Genomic DNA, 14,624 nt, shown 5'->3' with positions numbered 1-14,624 from the left:
AGCTTCAGGAAGGGTTTGATCAAGGAGTTGGGGGAAAGCACTTTGGGAAGACAAGGTGGATGGATCACCTGAAGTCAGCAGTTTGAGACCAGCCTGGACAACATGGTGAAACTATGTACTAAAAATACAAAACTTAGCTGAGTGTGGTTGTGCACACCTGTAATCCCAACTACTTGGGAGGCTGAGGCAGGAGAATCGCTTGAACCCAGGAGGCAGAGGATGCAGTGAGCCAAGATGGTGCCATTGCACTTCAGCCTGGGAGACAAGAGTGAAACTCCATCTCAAAATAAAAAAGTGGGGGAGTTAGGGGAATCAGATGAAAGGTAGGGGAAATGTTTATCTCATATCTCACAGCCAACACAGATGACTTTATGCCAATAATTTTTCCCTCATTTTCCAACTCTGCTCCCAGTGTCCTGCCCCTCAGAACACCCTGGGTTCCCCAGCCTTGAACCCACCGTGAACCCTGTTTGCCCTCCCTACAGAGGCTGTGGTCAGCAGTGGGAGAGTGGAAAAGTCCCCACATGAACAGGAGATTAAATTCTTTGCCAAGGTGAGAGGGGGGCTCAGAAGCTGGAGGGAGCCAGGGACTGCATGGGCTCTCCACCCCTCACTGGACCCTTCATCTCCTCCCCACCATCCCCAGATCCTGTTGCCTTTGATCAACCAGTACTTCACCAACCACTGCCTCTATTTCCTGTCCACTCCGGCCAAAGTGCTGGGCAGTGGTGGCCACGCCTCAAACAAGGAGAAGGAAATGATCACCAGGTGGGCCGCCTGTGACCCCAGCCCCAGCCCCCTGACCTCACTGGATTGTAATCCTTCGCCCGTAGAGGCTCTGTCCTGGTTGCTGGGTGCTGGGTGCTGACCGTCTCCTGCAGAGTCGATTGAAGGGCTAGGGTGACCAGCCACCCGAGTGTGCCCAGAAGTGAAGAGTTTCCCAGGATGTGGGACTCTCAGGCGACTCGGGACAAATCGATCACCCTGTCAGGAAGACAGACTCAAGGCCAGACATGGTGGTTCACACCTGTAATTTCAACACTTTGGGAAGCTGGTGTGGGAAGAGTACTTGAATCCAGGAGTCTGAGACCAGCCTGGGCAGCGTACCGAGACCCCATTTCTACAAAAAATACAAAAATGAGCTGGGCGTGGTGGGGCGTGCCTGTAGTCCCAGTTACTTGGGAGGCTGAGGTGGGAGGATCACTTGAACCTAGGAGCTGGAGGCTGCAGTGAGCTGGGATCACGCCACTGCACTCTAGCCTGGGTGACAGAGCAAGACCCTGTCTCAAAAAACTAAACAAACAATAAGAAGAAAGGCTGACCCGTCCCACACCTCCCCAGCATCCCAGTTACTGCCCGCGCCTTTCCGGCTTGCCCTTCTGTCTGCCCCTCCCCGTCCCTCCTGTCTCCATCATTCTGCCTCCTCCTAGTTCCTCTCCATCTTCTCCGTCCCTGCCTCCTCTAATTGGGTCGCGCTGCCCTTTTCTCCTTGGCCTCCTCACTCCCTGTTTCGCCTGCCTTCTGTCCCTTTCTCTTTCTTCAGCCTCTTCTGCAAACTTGCTGCTCTTGTCCGCCACCGAGTCTCTCTCTTTGGTAAGTCGCTCCTCTCCCTGGGTCCTCTCCCTAATCTCTCTTCCCCACCCTGAAGAAACAGCTCCCAGTTCTGCCTTAATTTGAACAATCTTTGTTGTGTCCTTCCTCTGGACCCAGAGATGTGGACAGGGTATCCCAGGGGCAGGGCAGTGACTGAGACGCCCTGGGCCTGCCCTCCTGGAGCTCCTAGGCCAGTGGGAGAGATAGACCCATCTCCAGACAAGGACAGCCCAGTAGGGTCAGGGCTGGGCTGGATGAAGGGCAGGAGAGTGGTTGGGGGACAGGGAGGAGGGGAATTGGGAGGTGCTGGAGGAGTCCAGGCAGGGGTGGGGGTGCAGTGGCATTCCAGTGCAGCCAGCGGGCAGCTCAGGAAGAAAGGGGTGGGGGTTGGATGTAGAGGGAGGCACTGTTCTCTGTCCTCTTATTCATGGCTTCCCCCCGGCCCATCTTCCTCCCCCAGGGACGGACGCCCCAGCTGTGGTCAACTGTCTTCACATCCTGGCCCGCTCCCTGGATGCCAGGTAGAGGGCCGTGGGTGGCAGCACCCACTCTCACCCTCATCGGGCCCCACCCCAACCCCTGGTCTCCCAGACTCTCCGATTCCAGAGTGGTGTCCCCGCCGCCCCCCTAGGACGGTGATGAAGTCAGGTCCTGAGATCGTGAAGGCCGGCCTCCGCTCCTTCTTCGAGAGTGCCTCGGAGGACATCGAGAAGATGGTGGAGAACCTGCGGCTGGGCAAGGTGTCACAGGCGCGCACCCAGGTGAAGGGCGTGGGCCAGAACCTCACCTACACCACCGTGGCGCTGCTGCCCGTCCTCACCACCCTCTTCCAGCACATCGCCCAGCACCAGTTCGGAGATGACGTCATCCGTAAGGGCGCCTGACCCAAGGGCAGGTTGCGGGGAGTCAGTGTGGCCACCACCACCCGTCCCGGGTGCCTGTGAGAGTCGCTGGGTGTTTGAGTGTGTGGATTTCTTGCTGTAGGCAAAGCATGCAGGCAGGTGGCAAATGAGTTAATGAGGACGTGAGCTCAGCAGCTCTAACAAAACACCCTAACTGGACTGGCGCAGCAACCCACGGCCGTAACCCCAGCACTTTGGGAGGCTGAGGCAGGAGGACTGCTTGAGCTCCCGAGTTCGAGACCAGCCTAGGCAACATAGCAAGACCCCATCTCTACTAAAAAAAAATGAAGATTAGGCAGGCATGGAGGTACATGCCTGTAATTCCAGCTACTGGGGAGGCTGATGAGGGAGGATTGCTTGAGTCCAAGACTTGGAGGCTGCAGTGAGCTGTGATCATACCACTGCACTCCAGCCTGGGCAACAGAGCAAGATTCTGTCTCTATCATAAATAGATAAATAATAAAATAGGGTCCTTGATTTTAAAAAAGAGAATCTATTGATAAATGTTAAGAAAAATAGTACTTGGCCAGGCATCGTAACTCACACCTGGAATCCCAGCAGTTTGGGAGGCCTAGGCAGGCAAATCACTTGAGACCAGGAATTTGAGACCAGCCTGGGCAACATAGCGAGACCCCATCTCTAAATATATATTTTTTTAAAAAAAATTTTTTTTAAGACAATCTCACTCTGTCACCCAGGCTGGAATGCAGTGGTTTGATCTTGGCTCACTGCAACCTCCGCCTCCCGTGTTCAAGTGATTCTCCTGCCTCAGATGCCTGAGTAGCTGGGATTACAGGCATCCGCTACCACACTCAACTAATTTTTATATTTTTAGTAGAGATGGTGTTTCACCATGATGGCTAGGCTGGTCTCAAACTCCTGCTCCTCAGGTGATCCGCTCACCTCAGCCTCCCGAAGTGCTGGGATTACAGGCATGAGCAGCCGCACCCAGCCTAAAAATGTATACATATTAAATACAATGAAAACGATAGCCTAAAATTGAAGCAATATTGCAGGTCTATTTACATTTTCCTAGAGGAAGTGCCCCTGACTTTCATTATAGAGGGTCACTCCTCCCCAAGGAAGAAACAGCATCTAGCCTTTATCGAGTGCCTACTGTGTTCCCCGTTCTAGTGGCTTTCCAAGTAGTAACTCACTCCATCCTCACAACCACCCCGTGAGGAAGGTACTGTAATTATCCCTGTCTCATAGGTAGGGAAACTGAGCCTGGGAGTTGGTAACTTGCTCAAGTCATAAGACTGTAAATGGCAGGCTGGCTGTACAGCTGCTTGCTCTTACCCACTGCACAGGCCTGTTTGGAGACAAGGGAGGTGGGGTGGGGAGGGGTCGTTTTGTGGGCGCATCCCACAGCCTCACCCCCCATCTCCCTCAGTGGATGACGTCCAGGTTTCTTGCTACCGAACGCTATGCAGTATCTACTCCCTGGGAACCACCAAGAACACTTATGTGGAAAAGTAAGGAGAGAGAGCCATCGTTTGGGGTGGGTGGGGCTGGAGGGAAAGGGAGGGAGCAGGGGTAAAAGATGGGGTGGCTGAGAAGTAGGGTGGATATTCACAATCTTCCCGCACTCGGCGGCAGCCGCAGTTCCCCGGGGCGGCCGCGTGAGGGCGCTCAGGGACAGGCCAGCCACAGAGGTAGAGCCGCCGGGTCTGGGGCTGGGAAGCAGGTGCTTGCGGGCCTCGCTGGGGAAGAAGGGGACGTGCAGACACGGGGGCCGGTACATAGGAGCCACGCAACACTGGGGGGCCCTGGGGAGGGCCCCTGTCAGTGGCCACGTGACCTCTCCTGGGCTGAGGCTGTATCCACCAGCACTGAAGTTATTCAGATTTCAACAAGTGACACCCACGGTGTGCGGTGGCCCACACCTGTGAGCACTTTGGGAGGCTGAGGCAGGAGTACCACTTGAGCTCAGGAGTTTGAGACCAGCCTGGGCAACATAGTGAGACTCCATCTCTACAAAAAAAAAAAAAAAAAATCTTTAATGAGCTGTGTGTGGTGTGGTGGCGCTGGCACCTGTAAATCCAGCTACTCCTGAGGCTGAGTTCGGAGGATCGCTTGACCTCAGGAATTTGATATGTGGTCTCTACAAAAATGACTTTTTTAACTAGCTAGGCATGGTGTGGCATGTGCCTGTAATCCCAGCTACTTGGGAGGCTGAGGTGGGAGGATCGGTTGAGCCCAGGAATTTGAGGTTGCAGTCAGCCCAGATCAGCCCACTGCACTCCAGCCTGAGTGACAGGGCGAGACCTTATTTAAAAAACAAAACAAGTGACACACATGGGCGTTGGCAGCTCTGCTCCAAAGGGTTCTGGGAGGGGCTGTTTCTGTGGAGATGGGGCTGGGACCCAGGACCCCAAAGAGGGGGACACGTGGCAGCTAAACACAGCCCCCTCTTCCAGGCTTCGGCCCGCCCTCGGGGAGTGCCTGGCCCGTCTGGCAGCAGCCATGCCGGTGGCGTTCCTGGAGCCGCAGCTGAATGAATACAACGCCTGCTCCGTGTACACGACCAAGTCTCCTCGGGAGCGGGCCAGTAAGCTGTGTGGGGCTGGAGCAGTGCCGGGGGGTCCGGCTGGCTCGGGGAGAGCCTGATTTGGGGGTAGTGTGGCTGGGCTGGGCTGTGAGCAGCTGCGGCTTCCCCAGGTTGGGAGTGCCACACGTTCAGGAGCCCCAGAGTTTATGGTTTGGGGGCATTTCAAGGCAGTTACATGAGAATCAGATCAATTTGATTTTATAAAAGAGAATCTATTGATAAAGGTTAAGAAAAGCAGCACTTGGTGTCCAGGCGCAGTGGGTCACCCTCTAATCCCAGCACTCTGGGAGGCTGAGGTAGGAGGGTTGCTTGAGTCCAGGAGTTCAAGACCAACCTGGGCAACATAGCAAAACCCTGTCCATGAAATTTGGAGCTATGGGATTTATTTTAGTGATGGTGGCATCTGAGGGCATCATCAAGCTTGGAGACATAGGGTGAGGGGTATTTGAGTGTGAGAGGATTGAGGGAAGGCATAGGTTCACTCATTTATTCGGCAAATATGTATCGAGCACTTACTATGTATGAGGCGCTGTCCTAGGCACCTGAGGTTCAGCAGTGAACAGACAAACAGACAAAAATCCCCTGAGTTCTGGGTCCAGAGGCTAGAATGAGGCGTGAACCTTGGGGGAATATATGCTCCAGGGCAGGAAGTTTGTCTTCTTGGTCAGCTGAGCTCCCAGAATGGCACCTGGCTCAGAGTCAGCGGGGGAGCCAGTGATGCACTGTCTGTTTCAAGGGGCTGAAGCGGGTGTGGGATTCAGAGACAAGGCCAGGCGACAGGGTGGGGTTGGAAAAGGTTTCTTTTGGAGTATGCTGTACAGCAGGGGTGAGGGGAATGGGCTTGGATGTGGGGGATTTTAGGAGGGAAGTTTTCTAGGGGTGAGATTTTAGGGAGCAGACAGGCTTGGGGGTGCAAACTGTTTGCAGGAGCCACTGAGTGTCAGTGTGAGGGGTTGGGAGAGGTGGTTGGGTTGGAGGATGAGATGGGAGGAATAGGGTTTGGGGCACTGGTTTAGGGGGTGGCATTTTAATGGTGTCTGATGTATTTTGGGGGGCCAGAGCACTGAGGTCTGGGGGTGACGGCTTGACATTCCTTGCCCCCCTCCCTGCACTCCAGTCCTGGGGCTCCCCAACAGCGTGGAGGAGATGTGTCCTGACATCCCGGTGCTGGAGCGGCTCATGGCAGACATCGGGGGGCTGGCCGAGTCAGGGGCCCGCTACACAGAGATGCCGCATGTCATCGAGATCACACTGCCCATGCTGTGCAGCTACCTGCCTCGCTGGTGGGAGCGCGGGCCCGAGGCACCCCCTCCCGCCCTGCCCGCCGGCGCCCCCCCACCCTGCACAGCTGTCACCTCTGACCACCTCAACTCCCTGCTGGGGAATATCCTGAGAATCATCGTCAACAACCTGGGTATCGATGAGGCCTCCTGGATGAAGCGGCTGGCTGGTGGGTCGGGGGCACTGGGCCTCTGAGGGGTGGGCCAGCGGCCTGGGAGTTGGGAGGAGTCAGAGTGTAGGTTTTTTCGGGGTCAGCTGGGCACAGTGGCTCACAAGTGTAACACCAGCACTTTGGATCAGTTGAGACACGCCATTTGAGACCTGCCTAGGTAACACAGCACGACCCCATCTCTTTAAAAAAAACTTTTTTAAAGTTAGCCAGGTGTGGTGGCACACGCCTATAGTCCCCCCAGCTACCTGGGAGGCTGAGGCAGGAGATCGCTTGAGCCCAGGAGTTGGAAGGTGCAGTGAGCTGTGATTACACCACTACACGCTGTACACTCCAGCCTGGGGGACAGAGTGAGACCCTCTCTCAAAACAAACAGACCAAACAAACGAAGGAAGTGAGGCAGGGAGGGAGGGAGGGGTCCTCAAAGCGTTAGGTTTCCAGATTCATAAGTTTCTCGTCAGAGTCAGGCACAATGGCTCACACGTGTAATCCCAGCACTTTGAGAGGCCAAGGCGGGTGGGTCCCTTGAGACCAGGAGTTCAAGACCAGCCTGGCAACATGGTGAAACCCGGTCTCTATTACTAAAAACAAAAAAGTTTTGTGTAAGGAAACAGGTTGTGGATCAGGGTCAAGCTAGAAATCAGCGGCTGGGATCAGAGGCCAGGGTCAGGGGTCAGAGGCTGGTGTAAGAAGCCCATTCACGACCTTGGAATCGTAGCCCGAAATTACATAGTGAGGTAAGAGTTTGGGTATGGGCCAGGTCAGAGGTTAAATGTTGGGGTCCGGGGTCATGCTGGCTAAGGGTGAGGTAACAGGCCAGGGGCGGTGGCTCACATCTGTAATCCCAGCACTTTGGGAGGCTGAGGTGGGCAGATCTCTTGAGGTCAGGAGTTTGACACCAGCCTGGCCGACATGGTGAAACCCCATCTCTATTAAAAATGCAAATATAATATTTGCTGGGGCAGGAGAATCGCTTGAACCAGGGAGGCAGAGGTTGTTGCAGTGAGCTGAGATCGTGCCATCGCACTTCAGCCTTGGTGACAAAATCAAAACGCCATCTCAAAAATAAAAAAGGGGAGGGGCAGTGGTGAGGTGACAGGTGAGGCTTCAGTTGTTGAGGGTCAGAGGTCAGAGATTTGTGCCAGGCTGGGGTCACAGGATAGGGTCGTAGGTTCAGGTCAAGGGTTATGTCCAAGGTCAGAGTCAGCGGCTGGGTTGGAGCTGTTTGGGAGTCATGGGCTGGGAAGGGAGGTCAGGGCCTGTGTCAGAGGCTGAGGTGGCATCGGAGCCCGCCGCACCCCTGCAGTGTTCGCACAGCCCATCGTGAGCCGCGCACGGCCGGAGCTCCTGCAGTCCCACTTCATCCCCACCATCGGGCGGCTGCGCAAGAGGGCCGGTAAGGTGGTGGCCGAGGAGGAGCAGCTGCGCCTGGAGGCCAAGGCCGAGGCCGAGGAGGGCGAGCTGCTGGTGCGGGACGAGTTCTCCGTGCTCTGCCGGGACCTGTATGCCCTGTATCCGCTGCTCATCCGCTACGTGGACAACAACAGGTCAGTGGCACCCCGCTGTCCCCACGCCCTCCGCCCCGACCTCCCTCCCGAGTCCTCCAGCCACATCTGACCCTGCTTCCTGACTGGCTAGAAGCATCTTCCAGTGCTCCGGCCCCACCAACCTTCAGACCCTCCCTCCTGGTTTCTTCCGGCTTTGACCACATTGGCCCAAAGGCTCCCAGCCCACTTGTTTGTTTGTCTTTTGAGATGAAGCCTCGCTCTATCGCCCAGGCTGGAGTGCAGTGGCACAACCTGGGCTCATTGCAACCTCCACCTCCCAGGTTCAAGCGATTCTCCTGCCTCAGCCTCCCGAGTAGCTGAGATTACGGTGCCCACCACCGCAACTGGCAAATTTTTGTATTTTTAGTAGAAACAGAGTTTCACCATGTTGGCCAGGCTGGTCTCGAACTCCTGACGCCTCGGCCTCCTAAAGTACTGGGATTACAGGCGTGAGCCACCACGCCCGGCCATTGTGATGTTTCTCTATCATTCTCCTAATGCTGGACACTTAGATCGTGTCGATTTCTTTGTCACTATGCACAACACTGTAAGGAACAGTTTGCTTTTTCTTTTCTTGAGCTCTGTTGCCCAGGCTGGAGCGCAGTGGCATGATCGCAGCTCACTGCAGATTCGACTCCCGGGCTCAAGCAGTCTCCTGCCTCAGCCCCAGAATAGCTGGGATTACATGCTCACACCAACAAGCTCGGCTAATTTTTCTATTTTTATGGAGTCTCACTCTGTTGCCCAGGTTGGTCTCGAATTCCTGGGATCAAACAATCCTCCCACCTCAGCCTCCCAAAGTGTTGGGATTACAGAGGTGAGCCACCGCACCTGGCTGTGTTTTCATTTTTGTTTTTTTAACATAACAATACACCATGAAAGACCTATAGGCCGGGCATGGTGGCTCACACCCGTAATCCCAGCACATTGGGAGGCTGAGGTGGGCAGATCATCTGAGATCAGGAGTTTGAGACCAGCCTTACCAACATGGTGAAACCCCATCTCTACTAAAAACACAAAAATTAGCCAGGCATGGTGGTGGGTGCCTGTTATCCCAGCTACTCGGGCGGCTGAGACAGAGAATCGCTTGAACCCGGGAGGGAATCGCTTGAACCTGGGAGGCGGAGGTTGCAGTGAGCCGAGATCACGCCACTGCTCTCCCGAGTCCTCCAGGCAACAGAGCAAACCTTGGTCTCAAACAAAACAAAACAAAAATAATGTAAATGTTCATCTGAATGGCCAGATGACCCTAGAAAACCCCATCCCTCTGACTGGATGACTCCTGGTCCCCATCTCCTCCTCCAAGATCTCTCTCTGGGTGGCCCCCTTCCCTGGGATTCCCACCCCTCCCTCACCAGCCCCCTCCCTTGACCCCAGGGCACAGTGGCTGACGGAGCCCAATCCCAGCGCGGAGGAGCTGTTCAGGATGGTGGGCGAGATCTTCATCTACTGGTCCAAGTCCCACGTGAGCGCCCACCCCGACCGCCCGCCCCACAGCCAGAGGAGCCGCAGCCCGCAGGCGCCTGCCTTCACCTGTCCTGTCTCCAACACTGCTTTCCCCAACAGAACTTCAAGCGCGAGGAGCAGAACTTTGTGGTACAGAACGAGATCAACAACATGTCCTTCCTGACTGCTGACAACAAGAGCAAAATGGCTAAGGTAGGGGCTTGGTTCTGGGAGGAGCACCCTCTAGGGCTTCCTACCTGGCTCGCCCTCACCCAACCAGCCTGTCCTGGGCGCATTCCCTGCAGCCCCCAGAGCAGCCCCTCTTGCTCCCTCCCTCCTCCCCATCTCCTTCCTCCTTCTGTATCTTCTCCCTCCTCCCATCTCCCTCCTCCCATCTCCCTCTTCTACCTCTCCCTCCTCCACCTCTCCCTCCTCCCATCTCCCTCCTCCACCTCTCCCTCCTCCCATCTCCCTCCTCCACCTCTCCCTCCTCCCATCTCCCTCCTCCACCTCTCCCTCCTCCCATCTCCCTCCTCCACCTCTCCCTCTCCCTTCCTCCCCAGCTCCTTCCTCCTCCTCTGTCTTCTCCCTCCTCCCATCTCCCTCCTCCCCTTCCTTTCCTCCCCAGCTCCTCCTTCCTCCTGTATCTTCTTCTTCCTCCCATCTCCCTCCTCCCCTTCCCTTCCTCCCCAACTCCTTCCTCCTCCTCTATCTTCTCCTTCCTCCGGTCTCCCTCCTCCTCCCCCTCTCATCCCCATCTCCTCCTTCCTCCTGTATCTTCTCTCTCCTCCCATCTCCCTCCTCCACCTCTCCCTCTCCCTTCCTCCCCAGCTCCTTCCTCCTCCATCTTCTCCCTCTTCCCATCTCCCTCCTCCTCCCCCTCTCCCTCTTCTCTCATCCCCATCTCCTTCCTCCTGTATCTTCTCCCTCCTCCCATCTCCCTCCTCTCCATTTCCCTCTTCTCCGAGTCTCTCTGTCCTCCCATCTCCCTCCTCCTCCTCCTCCCCATTTCTCCCTCTTCCATTTCCTCTTCCTCTGCCCCTTACCCCACCTCCTGCTTTCCTCTCCTCTCCTTCTGAGAACTGCCCTCCTCAGGGTCCCAAAAAATGACCCATCCAAAGCCAAGGCCTGGAAATGCCCAGGTAGCGCATCCATGGTGGGTGGGCAGAGGAGGTGGGGTGCCGGCAACTTGGAGTTGGGCCTGGGCTTCTCTGCGGGGCTGGGGTAACCCTTCTTGTCTCTGTCTGCGGTCCGGTGAAGCAGGCTGGAGATGTACAGGTCAGCCCCACATCTGGGACCTTCCGCATGTCTCTTGGCTAACGCTCCCTTCCCCAGCCTCTGCACCCCCTCCCCCCCAGAAAACCCCTGCTTCTGTTCCCCACCCCTGTCCTCCGCTCCCAGCCCCTACCCATCTTCCTTCCCTTCCCTCCCCACCTTCCCCATCCATCCATTCCCATCCCAACCCTCAGCTTTTGGCAATTTGACTTCTTTTCTGTTTTTTGTGGGTTTTTTTTTTTTTTTTTTGGACTTTTGTTCCAAAAAAAAAAAAGAAAGAAAAAAAAAGCAACTCTCAGCTTTTACCTAAGCATCATGGCTGAGGTCGAGGGGAATGGCGCATGGTTGGGGAAGGGGGAGCACCCTCACTGTGCGGCGGTTTAAGGCTTGGGCTCTGGACTGTCCGGACTGGGGTTAGAATCCTGTCTTCGTAGTTAGCCGTGTGACGTTGGTCAGAGGTCATCCTTTTGAGCCTCTGAGGGCATCCAGCCAGGGGCCCCCACCCGGGGCTCTGCGAGGACTCGGAGAGAAGCAGCATGCGTGGCCTGCAGCAGTGCCTGGCATGGGGGTCGTGCTAAAGTTGCCAGCCGGCGTGGCTGTGGCTCTGGCCAAAGCTTGTCATCGGGGCTTCTTGTTGGCATGACCGGGGTGGCTCTGGCCCCGGGTCTGCACCCAAGGCTCCAGAACACGGCTGTGGGACTCTGTGCCCCGTGTCTCTGCTTCCAGATCTTTCTGGATGTCTCTTGCATCTTCGGCCTTCCCGTCTCCTCGTCTTTTCCAGTCTCTCAGTGTCTTTCTTGCAATCTCTCTTGTCTCTTGAACTCTTTGTGGGCCTGCATCTTTGTTTCATTCTTGAGAACTCAGTCTTGGGATGTGAAGTGTGGGTCTGCGCATGCTGGGCGAGCGGGGGTGGTTGTGCTGGGGTTTCCAGGGGATTCTAGAAGAGGACTGCCAGAGGTTGAGACAGGTCTAGAACTGGGGAAAATCTGGATGGATTTGGGTTAGAAATTGGAGCCAGGCAGGCATGGTGGCACATGCCTGTAGCCCCAGCTACTTGGGAGGCTGAAGCAGGGGGATCACTTGAGCCCAGGAGTCGAAGTCCAGCCTGGGCAACGTAGCAAGACACCATCTCTAAAAATAAATGTTTATTTAAAAAACAAGGAACAGGCCAGGCACGGTGGCTCACACCTGTAATCCCAGCACTTTGGGAGGCTGAGGTGGGTGGATCACCTGAGGTCGGAATTTCGAGACCAGCCTGACCAACATGGAGAAACCCCATCTCTACTAAAAATGCAAACTTAGCCAGGCGTGGTGGCGCATGCCTGTAGTCCCAGCTACTCGGGAGGCTGAGGCAGGAGAATTGCTTGAACCCGGGAGACAGAGGTTGCAGTGAGCTGAGATTGAGCCATTGCACTCCAGCCTGGGCAACAAGAGCGAAACCATCTCAAAACAGCAACAAAAAAATGAGGAACTGGGGATTTGGGTTGTGGGCTTGGGTCTGGAGGCTCTCCGGTCAGGGCTGCAGGTCCGAAGTGTAGGGTCAGCAAGTCTGGGGTGGAAATGGAGGTATCCTCAGCAGTGGCCCGGGGAGTGCCTGGTATCCAGACTGGAGTCTGCGGTGTGGACGCTGGCTGTGGGTTGGGGCTGAGGCTTGGGACTAGGGCTTGGGCTGGTGCTGAGCCCTGTGTCCCCACAGTCCGGCGGCTCGGACCAGGAACGCACCAAGAAGAAGCGCCGGGGGGACCGGTACTCTGTGCAGACATCACTGATCGTGGCCACGCTGAAGAAGATGCTGCCCATCGGCCTGAACATGTGTGCGCCCACCGACCAGGACCTCATCACGCTGGCCAAGACCCGCTACGCCCTGGTGCCTGCCCAGCCCCGTCCTCGGAACCTTCCAGGATGCCGCCCGGCACCCACTGAGCCCCTGGAACCCTAGGGGACCACCAGGATCCCACTGAGCCCCCCGGGTCCCTGGGAGCCTTCCCTTCATACCCTACTGAGTTCTTTTCCGGGACCCTGAGGACACACTGGACCCTCTGGGATGCCCTGAGGACCCCGCTCAAGATACTCCCAGGGCACCACAGACCCAAGGCCCTCGATGAAACCCCACTGAAACCTAGCAAAGCTCTAGAACCCCGGGACCCCCATGAGGACTGCAGAACCCCACTGTCCCCCATCCAGACCATGCCAATCCTGCTGAGACCCTGAGAGTCCCCCAAGAAAATAAGCCCCCGAGACTCCTCTGAACCCTCCACCAAGGCCCCCTCAAGCTCCTTGGAACCTACTGACCCCTCATGACCCCTCCTCCCCTCCCCGCAAGGCTGAACATCTGGGTCCCCACTGAGCCCTTGGCTCACCATCCCTTCCCTTCAGGTCCCTGCTGAAGCCTCCCTAGGGCCCTGTTGATACCCAACTAAGCCCCCAAGGACTCTCACAAGGACTTTGCTCAGGGAGGCCCTGGGACCCTGAGTAACTCCCCCCGATCCATAAACCCCATCCCAGGACTGCACCCAAACCTCTGAGGTCTTAAGCATCCTGGAGACCAAAAGACCCTGGCCCTAGAACCTCTTAAGCTCCCTGGGATGCCAAGGAGGCCTCCCAGGTCCCCACTTACTCCTTGTATGGGACAAGGACAATCTCCCTCCTCTCTGATCCTTTCCGGCTTCAGGGGCTCTAAGGGGGCCTCCAAGGATTCTGGCCCAAGACCCCTATAGCCCTCCCCCAGGACCATACCAACACCTGACAACCTAATAACCTCCTGGGCCCCTAAAGTCCACCAGTTTCTTCCCTGGTACCACCAGGACCCCTTCCCTCAGGGCCTCAATCACCTCGCAGGACTGCTGAGTCCCATCAGGACCCCACAGAGCCCTCCAGGGCCCCATGGACCCCTCATTTTGGTCCTGGAGGGCTCCCCCTTCTGGGACCCCAGTGAACCCCTACCCTGCTGATGCCCCTCTTTGGCTCCCATGTAACCAGTGACTCAGTTGACCTGTCTGATCCCCATGACATCTGCTGACCCCTTCTGATCTTCAAAGACTCCCTGCCCCACTCTGACCCCCAGTCATCCCTCTTTGGCCATATTTGACCTTTGATGATATCCTCTTGTCAGCCTCTGCCTCCTCCCAGACCCCCACGAACCCCCTTGAATCCATACTGTATCTTCAAGGTGACTCTGTGACCCTCTGGCCCCTCTAGGACCCCTTCTGATCACTGTCAGCCTCTGCCTCCTTTTTGTTTCTCTCAGCTACCCTCCCGACCCCCCCAGAAAAAAACCCTTCAGTTCCTGGGGTGCTGGACCTGGAAGGAAAGGGTTGTGGGTCAGGAAGGAGGCCGGGACTTCCAGAGTGACCGGGCCTGGTCCTGTCTCCCCAGAAAGACACAGATGAGGAGGTCCGAGAATTTCTGCACAACAACCTTCACCTTCAGGGAAAGGTATGCCTCCTTCCTCCGCAAGCGAAAGGGGCAGGTCAGAAAAATAACCACAATATTAGCAAAGATTTGAGCACTTACCAAAGACCTCGAAGGTCAGGAGTTCGAGACCAGCCTGGCCAATACGGCAAAATCATGTTTCTACTAAAAATACAACAATAAGACTGAGCACAATGACTCACGCCTGTAGTCCCAGCACTTTGGGAGGCCAAGGCAGGCAGATCACCTAAGGTTAGGAGTTCGAGACCAGCCTGGCCAACATGGTGAAACCCCGTCTCTACTACAAATACAAAATTAGCTGGGTGTAATGGCGGGTGCCTGTAGTCCCGGCTATTCTGGAGGCTGAGGCAGGCGAATCACTTGAACCCAGGAGGCAGAGGTTGCAGTGAGCCGAGATCACACCACTGCCCTCCAGCTTGGGTGACGGA

At 56.2% G+C, this 14,624-nt stretch overlaps 1 protein-coding gene across 2 annotated transcripts in view; it reads left to right on the top strand.

Moving 5' to 3' along the window:
• Positions 1 to 14,624, top strand: part of RYR1 (ryanodine receptor 1) — a 152,994-nt gene that overhangs the window by 79,196 nt on the left and 59,174 nt on the right. Inside the window, exons 59-72 of one of the 2 annotated variants that reach the window (XM_064381345.1) lie at positions 486 to 553; positions 647 to 768; positions 1,544 to 1,593; positions 2,054 to 2,114; positions 2,225 to 2,463; positions 3,889 to 3,970; positions 4,916 to 5,046; positions 6,164 to 6,496; positions 7,803 to 8,043; positions 9,421 to 9,508; positions 9,610 to 9,702; positions 10,753 to 10,767; positions 12,461 to 12,631; positions 14,140 to 14,199. In XM_064381345.1, the coding sequence (XP_064237415.1) occupies positions 486 to 553; positions 647 to 768; positions 1,544 to 1,593; positions 2,054 to 2,114; positions 2,225 to 2,463; positions 3,889 to 3,970; positions 4,916 to 5,046; positions 6,164 to 6,496; positions 7,803 to 8,043; positions 9,421 to 9,508; positions 9,610 to 9,702; positions 10,753 to 10,767; positions 12,461 to 12,631; positions 14,140 to 14,199 (1,754 nt within the window). The remainder of the gene's footprint in view (positions 1 to 485; positions 554 to 646; positions 769 to 1,543; positions 1,594 to 2,053; positions 2,115 to 2,224; positions 2,464 to 3,888; positions 3,971 to 4,915; positions 5,047 to 6,163; positions 6,497 to 7,802; positions 8,044 to 9,420; positions 9,509 to 9,609; positions 9,703 to 10,752; positions 10,768 to 12,460; positions 12,632 to 14,139; positions 14,200 to 14,624) is intronic. The other variant, XM_064381346.1, reaches the window with a different exon arrangement.

The sequence above is a fragment of the Aotus nancymaae genome, unplaced genomic scaffold (genome assembly GCF_030222135.1).
Source record: "Aotus nancymaae isolate 86718 unplaced genomic scaffold, 86718_ANA_hifiasm-v0.15.2.pri h1tg000028l, whole genome shotgun sequence".
NCBI lineage: Eukaryota > Metazoa > Chordata > Mammalia > Primates > Aotidae > Aotus > Aotus nancymaae.
This window is presented reverse-complemented; position numbering and strand designations above follow the sequence as displayed.